Genomic DNA, 20,479 nt, shown 5'->3' with positions numbered 1-20,479 from the left:
AACAAAACCATGACACTTGGAATTAAAATGAAATAGATGTTTGTTTTCACAATAACTGCACTAAAGATGATAAACTCTGAAATAGAGTTTAGTACAAATAACAAGTTAACTTGCAGTCTCAGTGTCTTTCTTTCAAAGTCTAGCCTTGGAGAAGTCACAAACCACACCCATCATTTACTTCACTCTAGCAAGTTTCTACAGAAGATCTTTCTGACTTCTCCCTCCCAACAAAGTATGCCGGCTGCTGGAGATAATTATACTTATCCAGAAAACAAGAAGTCCAGACTTTTCCTCATATTTTCTTTTTTTTTTTTTTAAAGATTTTATTTATTTATTTGACAGAGATAGAGACAGCCAGCGAGAGAGGGAACACAAGCAGGGGGAGTGGGAGAGGAAGAAGCAGGCTCACAGCAGAGGAGCCTGACGTGGGGCTCGATCCCACAACGCCGGGATCACGCCCTGAGCTGAAGGCAGACGCCCAATCGCTGTGCCACCCAGGCGCCCCTCCTCATATTTTCTTGCTTCACGGTGGCTGCTCAGGAACATGTGGGCTATAAACGTGCCTTGTTTGTGTAGGATAGGCCAGTGGCAGGCTTTCATCTGTATTCCTGCCTTCATTACTTGAAAGTGCTCACATCCAGTTTCAAAAGTATATCTGTTTGGATGATGAATTATGAGGTCACACAAAGTAGCTCTTATCTGATTGTACTTTGAAGACCAGATGCATTTTATCCCTAAAGTGCCTGTTTACCCATCTCCTCTCCAGAGATCCTGGGCTCGGGCTTCCAGAGGGATAGGATACCATCTCTGTGAATTCGTTCAACACCATGTACTAAGTTTTGTATTCTATGTGTTAGGTGCTGGGATGCGATGAGAAGTAAGAAATGGTCTCTGCACTCAGAGATCTCAAGCGGGGAGGCCGATATGTACCCAAACGATTATACACCGGAGAGACAGGCTTGCAACAGGTTTCCCTCACCTTGGCACTACTCACATTTTGGACCAGATAATTCTTCCATTGTTGCTGGGGGGTCCTGTGCGCTCCAGGATGTTGAGTTCTATCTTCGGTCTCTACCACTACCCACCAGTAACACCCCCTTCAATAGTGATAACCAGAAATGTGTCCAGACATTGCCAGATTTCACCCCTGCCCAGGCTCCTATCCCAGTGTTGAGAGGCTTCCATTAAGTCTAGACCGAAGGTGTCATGGGAGGAGCACCTAACCTCCCATGGTTAGGACAGAATCTTGGACAGAATTTGGGGGCGCCTGGGTGGCGCAGTTGTTAAGCGTCTGCCTTCGGCTCAGGGCGTGATCCTGGTGCTCTGGGATCGAGCCCCACATCAGGCTCCTCCGCTAGGAGCCTGCTTCTTCCTCTCCCACTCCCCCTGCTTGTGTTCCCTCTCTCGCTGGTTGTCTCTCTCTGTCAAATAAATAAATCTTTAAAAAAAAAAAGAATTGGACAGAATTTGGACGAATCTTATTAATTCTTCATCCTTAACACCAAGTCGACACTTAATAAGTGCTTGATTAGTGAATAAAATGCATAATATCACGCTATTATTCAGGATCATTGGAACAGAGTCTTTAGTAAACTAGGGGGAAATTTAAGTATGAGGTCTTAGGCAGAGTTCGGCCAATAAATTTCACTCTGAATCACTGGCCCTTACATCATTCCCAGATATACCATATGTAGCCACAAAGGAACCTACTCCCTAAATATCACAGCACAGATTTTTCTAGCCGTTATTTTCCTGTTAATAAACATGGATTGTCAGGCACTTTGGCAAATATCAGGTGCCTTAAATGCTAAATAGTCATTATAAAGTCACATAAATATTTTAGATTCATCGTCCACAGCAGGGAAAGCAGAGCGCAGATTCTAGGAGGGAAAAGAAAAAAAAAAAGCCCTGACATTCAACTAATGGCTTCACCAACTGATCCACCCACCCGGGAGCCTGAAACCTGGTCCGTCTCAGAAGTAAATGTTCTTTGCAAAACATAGTTAAATCTATCTCAACTTCTCTGGAGGCATCCTGTCCCCAAGTCAGCTATTGTTTTGATGTAAATGAGGACAAAAAAAAATTTCACAGCACAACCCACATATGCCTTTCACACAGCCTCTGCCCTGAACCAGACTGACATGTAATAATGGGAAGGCAGGTGGCAAGATGAGCCTGATTCACACGTCAGCCTTTCTTGATGGACTCGGACGAACTGAGTGAGGATGGAGCTTTCTAGAACAGGCTGTGTGATTTTGGCAAATGACAACTTCTCTGGGCCTCCATGGGTAAGATGGAGGGCAAAGAAGTCATGATTTCAAAGTTCCTCACAGCATTAATGGTTACATCTATAATTTTACATCCTTAAAGATTCATGGAACTGAGGTGTTCATAGCAGTGATTATTATTTTGGGGATGGAGGAAATGGCATACGAAAATCAGCTTCTCAATAGTCCTGACACCATTTTTTTAAAAAGATTTTATTTATTTATTTATTTATTTATTTATTTATTTATTTATTTGAGAGAGAGAGCGAGAGAGAGCACGAGCGGGGGCAGGGAGAGGGAGAAGCAGGGAGACGGGGAAACAGGGTGCTTGATACGGACCATGACCTGAGCCAAAGGCAGATGCTTAACCAACTGAGCCACCCAGGCGCCCCCCTGATGCCCTTCCTTAATAGGCTCCCTAAAGTGTGGTGACACCCCACAGAATATTGTTCTGAGGTTGGCAGCCACATAGAATGAATGGGCCAGTCTGAGCTAATTCCCAGCTTGCCCCTCTCTGGGATGGTTTTATGATGATCACGATGGTGTCCTAATGACTGGAACATGATCCAGCTGGTAGCCCTGGCCTTTAAGTTACCAAATCTTCTGGGAGCTCTCTGAAAACCCCTCCTTTTCCCAAGATAAGTATTCCCAGCAACTGCACGGAGGCCCGCTGATGTTATTTAGAAATTGCAATTAATAGTGAGATTTTTTTTCCCCTGATGGATCAGTTGTCCCCCTAATTGCCAAACCATAATTTCTTTACTGACTCCCCAAAGGTTCATTTTATTTGGAGTACTCTTAAAGCACACACAAGACCCAGCAGAATAGCTGCTTCTTTGTTTTAATGTTGCTACTAAGCTTAAAAAACAAAACAAAACCAAAAAAACCCACCTAAAACCAAAATTGCCTCTCTCCTTTAATTCCTTCAGGAAATGCCTCATTCTCAATCCTTATTAAAAATGGGGAAGCAGTCCTAGGAGGCTCCTAGAGGTCTAAGTTCATAAAGTGAATATGCATAAAGGCAGCAGAATATCAAGTTTGTATAATTACACCTTTTCATGCATACACTTCCTGGAGTGAAATCGGCTTTGATTTGGGTTGATTTAATATAGGCTTTCTAATTTAAATCTATCCCTTCACTTCTACTTAGCTGTTGTTCAATTTTAGGTGGGAAAAATGGTTTGCTATTTCCCACTTTCACACACCAATAAGGATTCTGTATTTCTAAACAAGAGTGATGAGCATTTAATTTCTGACCTCTTTCCCTAATTCAAGAGCTTTGGGGAAAGAAAGTATTTCTGTTTTGGAGAGATAAACTACAAAATGAGAGGGCAAAAGAGGATGGAGAGACTCAGGCTTAGGTGATGTGCCTGGCATAATGCCTTACTCAAAGTCAGCAGGCATCAGTCTTTGTTGCAAGAACAATGCTTAAGATAGGAGAGGAGGCTGAATAATCTTATAGCAAGAGAAGTAAGTAAGAGCACAGACCAAAAAAACCCTATAGTTAGAAGTGGAATTTTGATGAAAATGAAGGCCTGTTAGAGCAATTTGTTTCAGTGTGTAGAAAGAAACAATGAAGGATTTTGAGTTCAACTACAGCTGAAAGTGCCACTTGCACTGCTATCCCAGGACCTACGGTTGCGTGAGGAACTCTAGGATAATGTATGATTGGCCTGAACTGAAAGTCAAGTGCGTGCGGAGATTGGAGTTCTAGGTAAAGACCCATGCACACACCAACTGGAGCTTTGGGGAGTTCTTCCCAGATTGCTCTTGGAACAGACATTGGTTATGTGCAGTTAGTGCTGACCGCAGTTCCTGACACACAGGAGGAACTCAACAAACGTGTGCTGAATTATAACAGACTCTGTTCTTGAATGACCTTATAAGGTCATTAATTTCACTTTTCATACTGACTTTAGGAAACTATGGCTGTGTTGGAAATAGTCTTTGCCCTTCAGATATTTAATATTTAGTGGGGGAATCAGATAAAACCTTGTCTACCTGAAGTACAAGATAGTAATGTTTTCCATACAAAACTTTTTCTTCACACAGGGCTATGGAGGTTTGAGGAGGAAGAATTCATATCTCATATCTCTTGAGGAATACGGAAGGTGGGGAAGGTGAAGGTAGATATGAAAGGTAAAGGAATATTTCATGGGAACAGACAGCATTGGAGATGGGCCTTTGGTGATGAGTCTAATTGCGACAGGCTGAGATGGGGGAGGTGAGGATAACATTCCTAGTGGCAGGTAGAGGTGCAGTAGTCATGCAGAAATAGGTAACATACACAGCAAGTTTAGGGAATGGTAAGGACTCCACTTTGGCTAAAACAAAGCATGTAGGAAATGGAAGGAGATGGCTCTGAAGAGTAGGTGAAGGGTCATGGCTTTGGACGGCCTTGAATGCTGAAGTGAGGAGTGAGTCTTTTATTTCCATAAACCAGAGACATTTGAAGTGATGGCTGGAAGAATGAAAGACAGGATCCCTTCGTTAAGAGTCTCCTCCATACAGGGACACCTGGGTGGCTTCGTAGCTTGACCATTGCACTCTTGGTTTTCGGCTCAGGTCACCATCTCATGGGTCGAGGGATTGAGCCTCCCGTAGGGCTCTGTGCTCAGCAGGGAGTCTGCTTGAAGATTCTGTCCCTCTGCCCCTCCCCAATTCATGCACGCACTCTCTCTCTAAAATAAATAAATAAATAAATCTTTAAAAAAAAGTCTCCATACCTATAACCTAATATGAATCCATTCTCTCCTTTCCACAGCCCCGTGCCTAGCCCATTCCCAATAACCGTGCCAATCTTTAAGGCATGAGTGTTTTATAAAGCTCTGAATGGGGTCCCACACAGGTGGATCTTCTAAACAGGGATATTAATCCCATGTAGTTTGGTCTTGGTTTTTTTCAATCCTAAAGCAACAATTTACAGAACACATGGGGAAAAACAAGCCAAGCCAATATGTGGGAAATAGCTTAATTGGGGGTTTAGAAAGAGCCACCAGATTTATGCAGAGGCTTTCAGGAGGTGACTGCAGCCAACGGGGCTGGGCAAAGACTCTTCTGGAACTTGCTGCTCTCCGACCAGCCACTGCCTTGCCACATACAGAACTTCAGCCATTGGCCCCAGGATGAAATAGCCTTCCATTATTTTAAAAACTCATCGCATGGACTTTCTCTATTTTTGTTTTCTTCTTCTGTTTATGGCTGGAGGAGTAATTAATGATCTTGAACTTCACTTACTGAGCCTCCGTGAGAAAAGATACTGGCAAAGGACGAGTAAGCAGAGCTCAGCAATGAGGCTAAGCTTACACTGTCATGCAGATTAATGCCTGTCTTGGGGATTTTTCCTTGGTAATTAAAGCCTGTGCTTCTGCCTACTTAAACATGGCTTGAATTGAATTTTGATGTCCCCTCAGTATCTCAAGTTTCAAAGCAAATGTGTCAGTGGCAGCATCCTTAGGACAAGTTGTGTTATTGTTTTCCTCTCTGGGAAGAAAAAATTCTCTTTGCTGATTCTTTCAGGAGATCTTTTCTCCAATAGTAGTAAGATTGCAGGGTCTAGGGTAGAGTCGAAAGTTGGAATCCAAATTTTCACATAGATCAGAGGTAACTTATGAAGGATATGCTTTATACTGATTTAAAGGCATTCCTTTTTTAAAAATCAGGAAGAAAATTTTGGGGGTGTTATCCTAAATAAATGATTCAAAATATGTGTTAAGATTACAGTGCAAGGCTGATTACCATAGCATGGCTTGTGAGAGAGAAAAATTCAAAGTTTAACAATAAGAGATGGGTTGAATAATTCATGTTATCTCTATGTAATGAAATATTATATAGCCACACAAATGGAAAGAACTAGAGTTGTTTATAATAATGGATATAAAAGTACTACCAGAGTTATTCCACCTTATTCTTTCCTGGTCCTATAAATAAATAAATAAATAAATATCATTAAGCATCTGTGTGCTTAGCTATTTGTTATTTAAACTTCATAATTAACTTTTGATATATCAGTCCTTATAGCTTTTTTTTTATAGAAAAGTTAGACATTATGTATAGTTCAAGATCATTTCATTTAACAAGTACCAGAAACTCAAATCAAACCAACAAGCACAAAGAGAAATTCAGCAGCTCATATATTTGGAAAAGTTTAGAGTGTAGAGTGTGCCTGGCTACAGGTATGGCCAACTCCAGTTGTTCTTTTCTTTTTTTCTTTTTTTTTTGGTCCAGTCTCTTTACATCTTTCCCTATCTGTCTTTCTCTCTATATCTAAAATCCTTCATAAGGGATCCAAGCCAGTTTTTATCTGGAGTCACTTCCTTTGTGTTCCCAGGACAAATTTTTTCCTTGTGTGGCTCCGTGGCTTTGATTAGGGTCCTACTAATAAGCAATGAAAATGAAGATGCCCAGCTGGGAGAAAGAGCTAAGAGGGTTGCAGAAAAATCCAAGCTCTGGACTTTGTGCCAATTATTTGAAAGTTTAATGAACCATGAGTATTGGTGCGAGGCATTCTTAAACTGCTGAGAGCCCCAGTGAATCCAAAGCTGTGTGTGTTTGTGAGTGTTTGCTTGTTCTGGAATCAAAGAAATAAACTTAGCAAATAGTAAGGATATTTTTGCCATCGTGGGGGTGGAGTGGGGAGGGGAAGATTTCACCACTTTCAAAAAATGATAGGAGGAGGGTGAAAGTCTGAACCTCATTTCTCAGCTAGATGCCCCCAAACAATCAAATTTCCTCAAATTTCTTCCTGTTACACAATTGTGCTCTTCACACTCTCCTGCTATTTTCAGACTTGCCAGCTGATAAGGGACTCAAGCTCCAGTTCTCTGGAGCTTGGTTAGTTTAATGGGGTTGTGTTCTTTCCCCTCTTTTCCCTAACGTATGAGATCTGAGTGCCAGGTTGGGGGTGGGAGAGCCAAGGGAGGGGAACTGAGTGACAGAAAGGCCAGACAGTGTGAAACCCCATCTTAGGTTTGACTGCATTTTTCTGTAATGATAGCAGCTTATGTGCAATTTGGAGGCTCAGGAACAAAACACAATGTAAAAGGGGGTTTGATGTTAACAGTGCAACAGGAAGCCTTCCAAGGCATTTGTCAAGATGAGAAAGTCAGTGGAGTTTGCACTTATCCACTTGTTTTTCAGCTGATCAGCCCATTGAGATTTAATAAACACCAGCTACATATAAAGCACGATATGGACACCAGGGTAGATAATAATACAGGCTGATGAAAACAATGGCTCACATTAATGAGCACCTGCTGTTGTTATAAGTGCTTTACATGTCATAACCCATTTAATCTGACCAATGACTTAATAGGTTAGGAACCACTGTTAGCTCTATGTCACAGGGGAAGAAACAGAAACATGGAGAGGTTCTATAACTTGTCCATAGTCACACAGATGGTGTTGACTGGTGGTACTGAGATTGGGGCCGAGGCAGTCTGGGTACAGACCTTCAATTCTTTTTTTTTTTTTTTTAATTTTATGTATTTATTTGACAGAGAGAGACAGCCAGCGAGAGAGGGAACACAAGCAGGGGGAGTGGGAAAGGAAGAAGCAGGCTCCCAGCGGAGGAGCCTGACGTGGGGCTCGATCCCAGAACGCCAGGATCACGCCCTGAGCTGAAGGCAGACGCTTAACGACTGCACCACCCAGGCGCCCTACAGATCTCCAATTCTTAACCACTGGCCCCAACTGTTTCCTCATGACAGATTGAGGGTAATAGGAATAAAGCAAAGAGCTTGAGGCCAGGAGCTAGGTATTATTTTGCTATGTGCCTTTGGTGCCTAGCACAGGGCCTGGGACCCACGAGGACTGAAGCAGCCAAGATCCTTACTCTTGAATCCAAGAAAGAGCTTTGTCTTGGAATAAAAAATGAAACACCACATGAACTTCAGTTCTATTGAAACACAAAAAATAAAGGCCAACAGAGTCTGAGGGTATTATAAGGAGAAACCAATATAAGACAAATTATTTTTTAAAAATTGTGGATAGGTATTATTTGAATAGGGAAATGTGTTGGCCAACTTACACTACTTTGGGAGTCTCACTGAAACGACTTGTAGTCCTGAGATTAAACCAATGCCCCGAGCTAGTTGGAAACATTCAAATTGGCTTAAATTTCATAGTTAGAGATGAAGTCCAGAGCAGTATAAAAGCTCTTGAAGTCTTCTGGGAAAATACAAGAGTTTTTGCCAAGTTAACATCTAAAATTGGTTAAAGAATTGGAACTGGCACTATTTTCCTCTCTAGTTTGTCCACTAGATCAGAAGGCAGAGCTTTGGAGATAAAAGCTACAAAGCTGAGACATTTAGACTGTGTGAGTGTGTGCGTGTGTGTGTGTGTGTGTCTGTGTGTATGCATGTGTCTGTGTGTGTCTGTGTGTGCGTGTGTGTGTGTGTTGGTGGTAGCTACAAGAGGAAACACAGGAAGACAGAGGGATTGGGGGTGGCCAACAGCCAGCAGTAAGGTCCACAGACTCAGAGAAATGAACATGAGAAGCAGATTCAGCTAAAAATGAAGCAACTTCTGAGCTGGGGTCAGATAGACCTGAATTGCCTCTGGGGCCAGTAACCCAGTACAAGCCTCTTAAACCACCTCAACTTCCGTTTCTGCATCTCAAGATTGGGAATTAAAATATGAAACTCAAAAGGTTAGCTTAAGGATTTAAAGAGAAGAAGTGACAAATGCTCGTGCAGGACTTGGCACACGGTAGATACTCGACAGCTGCTGATAGTTGCTGTAAATCAGGGTTTCTCAACCTCAGCACTGTTGACTCCTTGAGCCCAGTACTTCTTCGAGGTGTGTTGTCCTGTGCACCACAGAACGTTCAGCAGCATTCCTGGCCTCTACCCACTATACTCCCCCCAATCATGACAATCAGAAATGTCTCCTGATATTGCCAAATGCCCCCCACGAACTGGTTGAGAACCACTATTCCATCTGAGAAAGGGAGCGCGGGTTCTCTTGGGTGTGCTGGGACACGGAGTAGACACATTTCACATTTCAGGTTGGTTTTTTGTTTTTTTTTTTAAGATTTTATTTATTTATTTGACAGACATAGAGACAGCCAGCGAGAGAGGGAACACAAGCAGGGGGAGTGGGAGAGGAAGAAGCAGGTTCATAATGGAAGAGCCTGATGTGGGGCTCGATCCCATAACACCGGGATCACGCCCTGAGCCAAAGGCAGACGTTTAACCGCTGTGCCACCCAGGCGCCCCTCAGGTTGTTTTTTAAATCAAAGAAAGAAACACACAAGAAAGACACATTTGGGGCTTTGCCACGTTCCCACTAGGTCCTATTTTTTTTTCTAACTGAATGATGAGTTCCCTGGAATGAAAGAAAATCTGACAAAAAAGGCTGGGGTTCAGACAGACAGGCTAAACTTGCCCCTGAATACTTGGCTCCAACACAGGACAAGAAGAGCTCTGGGCTCTGGAAGAATCATGCAATTCTTCAGTAGCTCACTGTCTTGATGAAGGCTATTGGACTACAGCTCAGGTCTTTGTTTCACTAGTCAATTGGAGAAACATGGCACCAAATAAAGTGGGAATTAACCTTCATTTAAATTAAGAGTTTGCTAATCATAAGACGCTGGAAATGAGCTGAGGATACAAAATTTGATAAAATGTGTAGATGGTGTGCTGGGAACATTTTAAATGGGTTAACTTATTTCCCTACATCTGCGGTACAATTCTGGAAAAGTATATTTGTTGATGCAAAATGTGTAGCAGTTTGGATAAAAGTTCATTTAAGGTTAGGTCTATACACTTTTGTAATGTCATCACTTCTTGTCTCAAAGAGTGGGGAGGTAGAAAAACACACACACAGAAACACACACACACACACACACTCCACATCCCAGGTCACACTGTCAGATTCTGACAGGTGTGCCCCTACAAACAAGATACACGCTGTGTGGGCTTCAAATAATGTTATTCTTTTTAGCATCAGATACAATGTTCCTGCAGCAGAACTTCTTACACCATCTCTACTCATCCTCTCACCAACCATCAAGGCTCTGGAGTTGTCTTTAATACTAACCCCCACCCCCACTCCAGGGGAGGGTGTGGCCTGGCCTGGGGTGGGGGTACACCTCTTCCTCTAGGTTACCAAAGCCCATCTACATACCTCTAGTGGATCATTTCTAGGAGGGTCATAATTATTAAGTAATTTTCTCCACCAGACTGAGTGCTCTCAATTCACCCCTCTATACACAGTGCTTGGCCTGTTGAAGACACTTAGTACCTAGGAAAAGGAAGTACACAGACATGTAGTGGAACCAACATAAGAGGAGAAAAGAAAGAGGAAGGAAGGGTTCGGGGGGAATGGAAGGGACAGAGGTTTCTCAGCAATTCCCCAAGAGCTCGAGGCTGCAGTTCTGATTTCCATCTCTGATTACAGCTAAGAAAGATGTAGTTGGGAGGAGCCAGCATGTGAGTTTCAGAACATCCAGCTCTCTGCCTGCCTCCTGTTGTCCTCTCTTAGTGATGGCGTTAGCCTGCACTTGAAAATTGGAGTCTTATTTTGTTCTGGGGTTAAAAATCTACCTTCTAGTCATCTAATGGAGTGCGGTCCCAGGAAGAGAAAGGTTAATTGGGTGGTTCAACCTAGCAGTTGTGGTCTTAGAAGCAGTCCTCAGTCCAGCTCTATCCCTGGGGGAATTGGGGCGAAGAGAGTGTTTGGTGAGCAAAGTAGCATTGGGAGGGCTGCTGGCAATGAAAGGAACATAGGCAATTTCACTTTATGGGGCTAAGGTCTTACCCAGTAACGGGCAAGAGAGTGATTCAAATTAATGGCAATAACAGCGTGGCAGTTAGATGCCGTTACTTTATCACTTACCGTGTGCCTTTCCCTGTGCAAAGTGCCTTGTAGGCATTAAATCCTCCTTTCCTTTCAGCAGCCCCGTGACGGGTGTATTATTACTAGCTTCATTCTGCAGGTGAAGTAACAGGCTTAAATAATAGGTCATGCAGGGGAATTAAAATCCAGGACTCTAAAGCTTAGCCATTATCCTCAAGATCACTGGACTAAGAGTCTGAGTCCTTCTTCTGCCATTCACTTCTCTGACAACAGGCAAGGTTTCTAATCTCCCAGGGACACATTTTCCAACACCTGGTGCTTGGTAAAGAGGTGGTTAATTGAATCTGTAGAATGGGGCTGATTCTAATTGCCCTCCTTCTCTCTCAGGGTTGTTCTGAGGCTAGATGGGAAAATATTTGGAAGGCACTGAACATAAAACAAATGTGAGCCACGACACCACTGTGTGCCTGCAATGAGTGAACACCGCTAGTCCCATAAACTGCCTTCAGTCAACCTTTATGGGAAAATCAGAGCTTGAATAATGCAGCTCTTTCGTTTTCTGCAAAATCTTAAGGTGGATCTTTATTCTCCTAAACTCCTAGAGTAGTTATCTTAAACCAAACCTCTTGTAACAAGGATTTACCAAAATGTGAGATGGTGTTTATTATATGCTCATTCTTAGAGCACTCTGTCAGGCCTGTAAGGTATTTTTAAAACTGACTTTACATTAGTATGAAAAAACCCTAAAGCTTCACAGTGTCCCTATTTGACATGAGATCTGAAATGGCTCAGAATATCCCGACACAGAAATCTAGGCAGGAGATGGGCTTTAAAAGTATACTCTAAGGAACATGACAAAATGATCTAACCAGATATGACATTTCAATTCACAATCACGCCACGATTCATAGCCGTTTCTGCTTTCTGAGAACTGTTATTTATTCATCTGTATAAGAAGGCATGCACTATAGTGACTTACAGTAGCTGGCTGATTCTTCTGGCCCAATTTTCTTGCTACTGTGTTATTCAGCATCATTAACAATGATGTTACTTCTAAAGACAACCATATTTTCATTTTTACTTAAAGGTGTACCATCTAGTCAAGCATATTTAGTAGAAAAAGATCTTTTTTAAAAAATCGCATTGGTAAGCATGGCCCCAGTCTGTCTGTGAAATTGTTCATGACTGCTTGCAAACGTACAGGAATCAGTCCTGTTAATCTCTGATTTATAATACCCGTTGATCCTGGGCATTTTTAAAGCTTGTTTTCTATCACTGACATCTTCCATGTGCAACAGAGATAAACAGCAGCACGAGCAGAACCCTGAGTTATTCTAGCATCATAGATTTATGGCAGTCAATTCACGACTCCAAACAGATTTTGAAGGCAAATAAAAAACGTCAATGGCATCAAATGAGCAGGAACGTCTAGGGGTTATAACGTTTGGTTTCTCTATATCCAGAGTAAGACAATATAGGAGCTGTCCAGGTGTATAAACCAACTGGTCTTACCTGCCCCCACCCTTCTAATTTCGTAGCACTTGCCTACCAGGAATTTGGACCCTCTTGCATGGTGGTTATAAATTTGGGCCTGGGAGTTGGAGACCTGGTTTCAAACTCTCTACTCTCTCTTAGTGATGTGACCTGGGAGAGTCAGGTAACCTCTCTGAGCCTCCCTTTCCTCATCTCTGCATGTGAATAATAACATAACCCAGGGTCGTTGTGATTTAGTTTTATGCACAGTAGATAATACCAGTAGATGTTATTGTTGTTCTTATCACCAACATCCTTACCAACTTCATCCCTTTCCTACACGTTAATCTCATCTATTCATGATGTATAACCTCATGTCCTAGAGGATTCTAGAATGAGATGGGAAATTGTTCATTTCTAGATGTGAACCAGCTTAAAAGGATACCTGACTTCTTTAAACTACTTGAATTGGTTCATATCAGCATAATGTGGTAACTTTGTGGTTTCATACTAAAAATTTGACGTGGAAAATTACAGAATGAAGGAAAAGAATGTGTGTTTTGTTAGAAACAAAGAAAAAGAATAGATGGTAACAAGAACTGAGGTGACCAAGTAATAATCAGTAGCCATCTTTCTGAATAAATAGGATTGACTTAAAATGGGTACCGTAACTGTTAACACAGCATCTGCAAGTTTTTGTAGGTTGGAACCATCTTCTTCAGATCTTGGTCACAGTGTGGATTTTCTGTAACCTGCTAACTAACCATTAAGGGTGGGTATAATAGCCCACTCTTCGTCCCCCAGCTGTACCCTCATCATGATGGGGTCAGCACTGAGACGGTTTGCCATGTGCGGGTATAATGGCGTCTTGTGGATCCTCCACAGTCATTCTGCCTCTGTGACTCTCAGGACTCAGGCTCATTTTTAAATTAACTTTCATCTGCTAAGTAATGAGCACATCCGTTTTTTAATATCACAGAAGTTTCATCTAGGAGCCTTTCGTTTTTTATTACTAGAATTATCTCTGCTGCTCCTCCCCTTCTTCCACGATGTAATAAAACAGAATCTACCCCGTGTAGTACACAATTCAGGATTTCATTATATCCTGCTCAATGGGAGAGACTATTTACACAGAGATGAAATAGCATGCCTTCACAAGATTATTTCATAGGAGGAGAATGTGGCTTTATATAACAAAACGGATCTTCTCCCACTTGGTGAGCAAACTAGCGGAGTCAACTTCTTCTCTCAGGAAGTCAGGAAATTTCCTCAGACTTTAGAATTCTGTAACCGTGTCTACACATACCCAGGAATGGATGCACGCACGTTGGTTCTGTGGTACGTGTATAGCAATCTCTTTTGTGTATCTTTCTGCACATCATGGGAGGGATAAGCCCAAGATAGGTGACTCTCTTTAAAGTATTTTAAAACCATTAAGACTATTAGCTCCAATTTGGGAGAAATTATAAAAACAGAAAATAAAAACCTGTCCAAAGATTCAAGTCATTACTCTTCTTTTTCGAAGATAACATATTAAAGTGCTACAAATTTGAATTTTGGGGGTCGTTTCATATTTAATCACAAAGCTATGCAAACAGAGATTTCTTACAGTTACCCTTCAAAATGTGTTTATTTTTAAGTTAAGGTCTCCATAACATATTGATAAGATTAGATATCTGTAAAATTTTTCTCTCTAAAAGAATTTTGAAAAATTATGTTCTTAGTTGTATAAAGTTGACACTAATTTTGTTTTTATTAAAAATCTAAATAGTTCAAAGAACATTGTTTCTGGCATACATATTGATATTTGAAAACATGCCCACTGTATCCATTTTTAAATGAATCCAATGGAGTCATTATTTGATACTATCTTCCATGAAAAAATTAATGAAAAAGTTCCTCTTTAGCAGTTGGAAATTTTACATGTTCCTTTTGTTCTCTATGAATTTTTATTTCCATTGTACTTCCCTCACAGAATTATAGTGTATTATAATATTTTTTATACTGGAAAGCATTTTATTGGTCACCCTATTATATTTCTTTGCAACACAAATATGTACATAAGTTTAAATAACTTTTTGCCCATGACTCTAATGCTTTAAGTGTCAAAAATTTATTCGGGGTTGGGTGATATTATTAATAAATATTATTAATGCATAATTGTCCCAAACAACATAAATGTATTATACATTTTGATAATTATTAAATTTAAAAAGTAAAAATTTTATTAGAAATGTCTGGGGCTATTTTTTTCTATAATTAGTTTGCATATTTTTTGGGGGGGAACAAATCTTATTTATTTCTAGAATGGGCCATGATTCAGCATAAATTCTCTTTCCATTTTTCATCTTATAGATGTGTTAAGAAACCCTGCTCGCATAAGTGAGTAGATGAGAACAGATGGAGTTTTGTTACAGCAATGTCATGAATTTCTTTGAATTTCTTCTGAGTTATATGTCCTGATCACATAGTGATCTGTCATCAAAAAGTATTTTTTAATGGTCTATCAGCCGATGAATAGATGAACACTTCCAATTTTATTGAAATAAAAAAATTGGGAACCTCCTTATATGCAAAAGAGTACATTACCCAGGCATTAGAATCACTCACTTTTGTTAACACCAACACCAATATTTCAAATGGCCCCTTTTTAAGTAGCACCTGAAAGGTTTTGCCTCCTAGCAATGTACCGTGTGGTGATATTTGGGATGGAAAAGAAGGATGATTTTCTTTTATAAAATGGGAGTAAGTAATTAAGGAAGAAGACAGCCAAGTATTTTCACATGCAGGGCATTCTCAGATAAATTTTAGGCAAGTGTACATATGAAGGTTGAGAAATTTAAAATTTATTTCCTTAAAAATTACCCATACCTCTGTGCCCCCTGAGAGTTGTTGTGCCCCTGTAGGTGTGTGTGTGTCCCCATTGGGATATTCTGGGCTATACTGGTTTCACCTGTGTGAGTCCTTGGACCAGTGTACAAGGAAAAAGAAAGTAGGAGGAGGGTCAGTGGTGGAAAGAGAGAGAGATTGAGAGAGATTGGTGGGGGTGGTGGGGGGCTCAGAGATGGAAACTTCTATGCCCAGTCGATCATGCACTAACAGAACAATGCATTTCATAGAAGTGCAAGTCACACTGTCTAAATAACCAGTGAAAAAAATGGTTGGCTGGCTCTATAATGCTGGAATTATAAATAAATCTGCAGTAAGTCTCACTCCTCTTCCCTTGATCTCATGAGATTTCCAACCATTTATTTCAGAAGGGTTTCTAGCAAGTCCCGTGATACCTTTCCAATTCAGGGGCACAAAAGAATGGCAGACATCATGCTTCTGTTTCAGATCCAAGAGATGTGGATATAAAAGAATGTGATTTAAAACAAAACAAAAACAAAAACCTGCCCGGAGGGCTTGCCTAACTCCAAAGCCCTTCAAGCCACGGGAAAGAAATCCAAGGGGACAGAAAGAGTTATTACAAGAAGTGAGCCACTTACGATGAGTGGGCCCCGGTTGTTCTCTCGATACTTGTTCTGGAAGAAAATGTAAACGACGGTGGCGGCCAGGGAGTAGAGGAAGGCGAAGACAGCGACCGTGACGAAGAACTCAGCGGAAGACGAGGAGTCACCAATCAGTGCCAGCTTTTGCCGCTCCTTCCCCTCGCAGGTGGGCACCTCAAAGGTCACCTGGTGCAACCTGAAGAGCCAGAGCAAAGGAGACTCTTTACAATGCAAAGGAGACCGGGCGAGGAGGAGCTGTGCATGGACATGTTCTAAAGCAAAGCAGGGGTGACTGCGGAGTTTTACGGCATGCTTCCGTGACAGGTGCATTAAAGAGATCACAGAGGTTACTGCTGGAAATGTGGAAGTAAATATTTCAGGGAAACATCATTCCACTGGGTTTCCCAATGGCTAATCACTGGAACAGAGGGGAGGTGCGGAGGGAGAGAGAGCCTGAAATGTCAATTAATTACACTATCTGACATCCTCCTGCCCAAATTCCCCAATGCTTTCTCATTGTGCTTGGACTCAAACTCTAACTCCTTAATGTGACCCACCAGGTCTTACATCAGGTCCTTGTGGCTCAGTCCTGGCTTACGGTCATTTTGTCGACTGTTCTCTTTTCCTCAAGCACTCTGTCCCCTGACATTTTCCATGGCTGGCACCTTGTTGGTATTCAAAAGCCATCTCCTGGGAGAGCTTTTTCCTATTAATCTAAAATAGCTCCTTTCGGGTAGACATTTTCTATCCCATCGCCCTGGTTAACATCATTCATAGCACTCATCACTAACCACACTATCTTGATGATGTATTTAATCACTTCATGGAAAGGGCACAATGACTTCATCTTTCCACAAAGATTTCCATGATGATGGAAATTTGATTTTCTTCTTCTCTGTGTATCCTGAATGTCTGACGCTCGTTAGGCACTCAGTATATAGGACTTGGAAAAATGAATGAACATTTTTGATTCTGTAAGATGACAGATCGATACTAATTTGATTGAACTTTAAAACTTCTATTTTAGAGGGTAAGTTCTATTAGGAAAGCATTCAGACTCAATATATTACCTAATAGAGAAAAATAAGATTTGGGGGGTAATACTTTCTGCTCAACAAATGACACCTAAGGAAATGTGTTATATGCAATACAGTAGCTCATGATGTGAGCTACTAGGTGGTAAACTATAATTTAATATAGGAGCCAAAATTTTGCTTCATAAGAAATGAACTAAATTATTCCTTGAGTATTAGGGAAGCACTTGGAAATAGCCATAGCAGTGAAATCAGCAAAGTACCACTTGGAAACTTATCTATGAAAGTAACAATAATGATAAAGCCATTGATGAACCTGGTAATTTCCCAATTAATACTTAGAAAGTATTTTTCTTACTAAGCAAAACTGATTCCTTTTAAAACAGATTTGTTGTGTACATTCTTATACTTTAAATAATAATATAGGGGCGCCTGGGTGGCATAGCGGTTAAGCGTCTGCCTTCGGCTCAGGGCGTGATCCCGGCGTTATGGGATCGAGCCCCACATCAGGCTCGTCTGTTATGAGCCTGCTTCTTCCTCTCCCACTCCCCCTGCTTGTGTTCCCTCTCTCACTGGCTGTCTCTGTCGAATAAATAAATAAAATCTTTAAAAAAAAATAATAATATAATGATAAAATAGTAATAACAATAGCAACTAACATTGGAGCATTTCTTTTTTTTCCTGAAAATTTTATTTATTTATTTGAGAGAGAGAGGGAGAGCGAGCAGAGGGAGGGGCAGAGGGAGAGCCTCTTCAAGCAGATTCTCCACTGAGCATGGATCCCCATGTGGGGCCCGATCCCACAACTCATGAGATCATGACCTGAGCCAAAACCAAGAGTCGGATGCTCAACCAACTGAGCCACGCAGGTGCCCAACACTGGAGCGTTTCTTATGCGCCAGATACTGTGTTTTGTACTCATTATTTAATTGAATGCCCAAGGCAAGCCTATGACGTAGGCCCTTTATTGCCGCAGCCCCCTTGACAGCGTAATGAAATGGGCTTAGAAAGATTGAGAAATTTGTCCTAAGCCACGTAGCTAATAAATTGGGCAGGGATTTAAATTGGTGTCTGACTCTAGAGCTTGAGTTTTTAACTTCTACATTAACCTGTTTATTAAGTGATGAGAATATTAAGTAGGATGAATGTTTTTCCAAGTGAAGCTCATGGGCCACTAGCATTGCAATCACTAGAGGCCTTGTTAAAAACAGACATTCCAGGGCCTTGTCCTAGACCTACTCATCCAGAATCTCTAGGGACGTAACTTCATTGACAACCAGTGCAGGGAAGTCCAGTCCCCCTGAGTTCCCAGTCTTTTTTATTTATTGCTTGACTTAAGAGAGAGCTGTTTACAGTCTACTCAATCCTGCTTGTGTATACTGAGGCTTCTCCTGTTTCTTGTCAACCAGAAAGGTGTATGGTTCGGTGTAATTCAGGGAAACAGAAGCATTCGTCATGGTTACATTGTAGAGTTCCTTTCCACCCCTTGCCAGAGATATTAAAATGTTTCTCAATGGTTTGGTCTGTGGGAATGCCGAAAAATGAAATAGCTTTAAAATGTAATCATGCCAATTATTCTCATACAGGTGATTTTCAGATAATGTATACCTTTTTCTAATTATTTTATATATGTCATCATTCCACAGATTTTTAGCAAGCAGCTAGTAGTTCATTCAATGGCGAGATGCTGGGGTAGAGTAAGGAGCCTTGGATGGCCCCTGCCCATGGGGACCTTCAAATGTAGAGGGAAAAGATAGGTTTTCTGAGAGGAGCCCGAGGCTAGTCTGGGGTGGGGCGGTCAAGGTAAGATTCCTTATAGAAGTGACTTTTGAATTGCCACTTGAAAAATGGGTAGAGATTATCCAGATCAAAAGTTAAGAATGAAAACACAATGAAATATGACTATATATTCACTAGACTATAATGAAAAAGACTGTAAGACCGGAATAACAAGTGTTGGTAAGATTGGGTAAGAATAACAAGATAAAATTGGCATACAAGTTCTAATTAGACCTATTGATTGGGGCTTCCATATAATGCTGGTGGAAATGTAAAATGGTGCAGCCACTTTGGAAAAACAGTCTGGCAGTTTTTCAAATGGTTAAACATAGAGTTAGCATATGATCCAGCAACTCCACTTCCCCTAGATACATACCCAAGAGAAATGGTAACATTTGTCTGCACAAAAGCTTGTACAAGAATGCTCATAGCAGCGCTATTCGTAATAGCCAAAAAGTGAAAACAACTCAAATGTCTATCAGCTGATAGATGGATAGATAAAATGTGGTGCATCCACACAATGGAATATTATCTATCAATGAGAAGGGGGAAGTGTTGAAGCACACTGCAACACGGACGAACCTTGAGAACCTTCTGCTAAGTGGAAGAAAGGACCACAGGTTGTAGGATTCCATTTGTATGAAATGTTCAGGAAAGGCCAATCTATGGGGACAAAGAGTAGGCTGGCATTTACCTAGGCTGGGGGTGGTGGTGATGGGGATAGGAGAACAGGGGATGATGGCTAAGTGAGGCAGGATTTTTTTGGGGGCAATGAAAATGTTCTAGAATTGGCTGTGGTGATGGATGCACAACTCTGAATATACTGAAAACCATCAAGGTGTACATTTTAAGTGAATGAATTGTAGAGTGTGTGGATTATATCTCAATAAAGCTGTTAAAAAATAGGTAAGAAAGAGCATGTGCCAAGACCCTGCATAGGCCAGGAACATCACACATGGGAGGAGATGAACTGTGTCTTGGAAAATTGGAACATGGTAGGAAAAGAGAATGAGTGGTTTCAGATGAGATGAAGAAGTCATCAGGGGCCCTCACCATGGGGTAATGTGGGCCAGGTTATAAATCTGGGTCTTTATCTTAAGATGAAGTTTGGGAAGATTTTTTTTTAATAATAAACAATATACAAAACAAAAATAGCAGGCAGGGCCATGTCACCTGCTGCAACTATTCAGAGATATACACACTTGCTTTCCAGATGCCAGAATCAGCGATGCTTCCAACACACCAGTTCCCTCTGCTGACATGCACAGACTGGGTCTGCAATCTTTGTGTGTGGTGGGGGCAGCGGGGAGAGGGAGAATAAAAGAACTGGGTGGGGTTTTTTCCCCCTATGCGATCAGGTGAATATGAACATTTCCCCATCACTAACTTATTATGTTGCTTTACAGTAAATGTTAATTGTGGTTATCTGTACAAGGCACACATACACAAAAATCACTAACAAATTTGCTTATTAACGCCAGTGATTTACAGCTTGGTATTAGCTCACCAGTCACACTGGGGTGAAATCAAGAGAAAGAGGGGAAATGGAAGTGAGTTCCAAGCTAATGCCTATTCTGTGAAAGGGAATAGGGATCATTTATAAAGAAAGAGCACGTCAGCTCAAAACACTCGGAGT

At 41.3% G+C, this 20,479-nt stretch overlaps 1 protein-coding gene across 1 annotated transcript in view; it reads right to left on the bottom strand.

Annotated features, from left to right (window-relative positions):
* SYNPR (synaptoporin) overlaps positions 1-20,479 on the bottom strand; it is a 298,829-nt gene that overhangs the window by 29,695 nt on the left and 248,655 nt on the right. Inside the window, exon 4 of the mRNA XM_002915439.4 lies at positions 16,028-16,226. Coding sequence (XP_002915485.1) covers positions 16,028-16,226 — 199 coding nt within the window. The remainder of the gene's footprint in view (positions 1-16,027; positions 16,227-20,479) is intronic.

Source organism: Ailuropoda melanoleuca, chromosome 4, assembly GCF_002007445.2.
Source record: "Ailuropoda melanoleuca isolate Jingjing chromosome 4, ASM200744v2, whole genome shotgun sequence".
Taxonomy (NCBI): Eukaryota; Metazoa; Chordata; class Mammalia; order Carnivora; family Ursidae; genus Ailuropoda; species Ailuropoda melanoleuca.
This window is presented reverse-complemented; position numbering and strand designations above follow the sequence as displayed.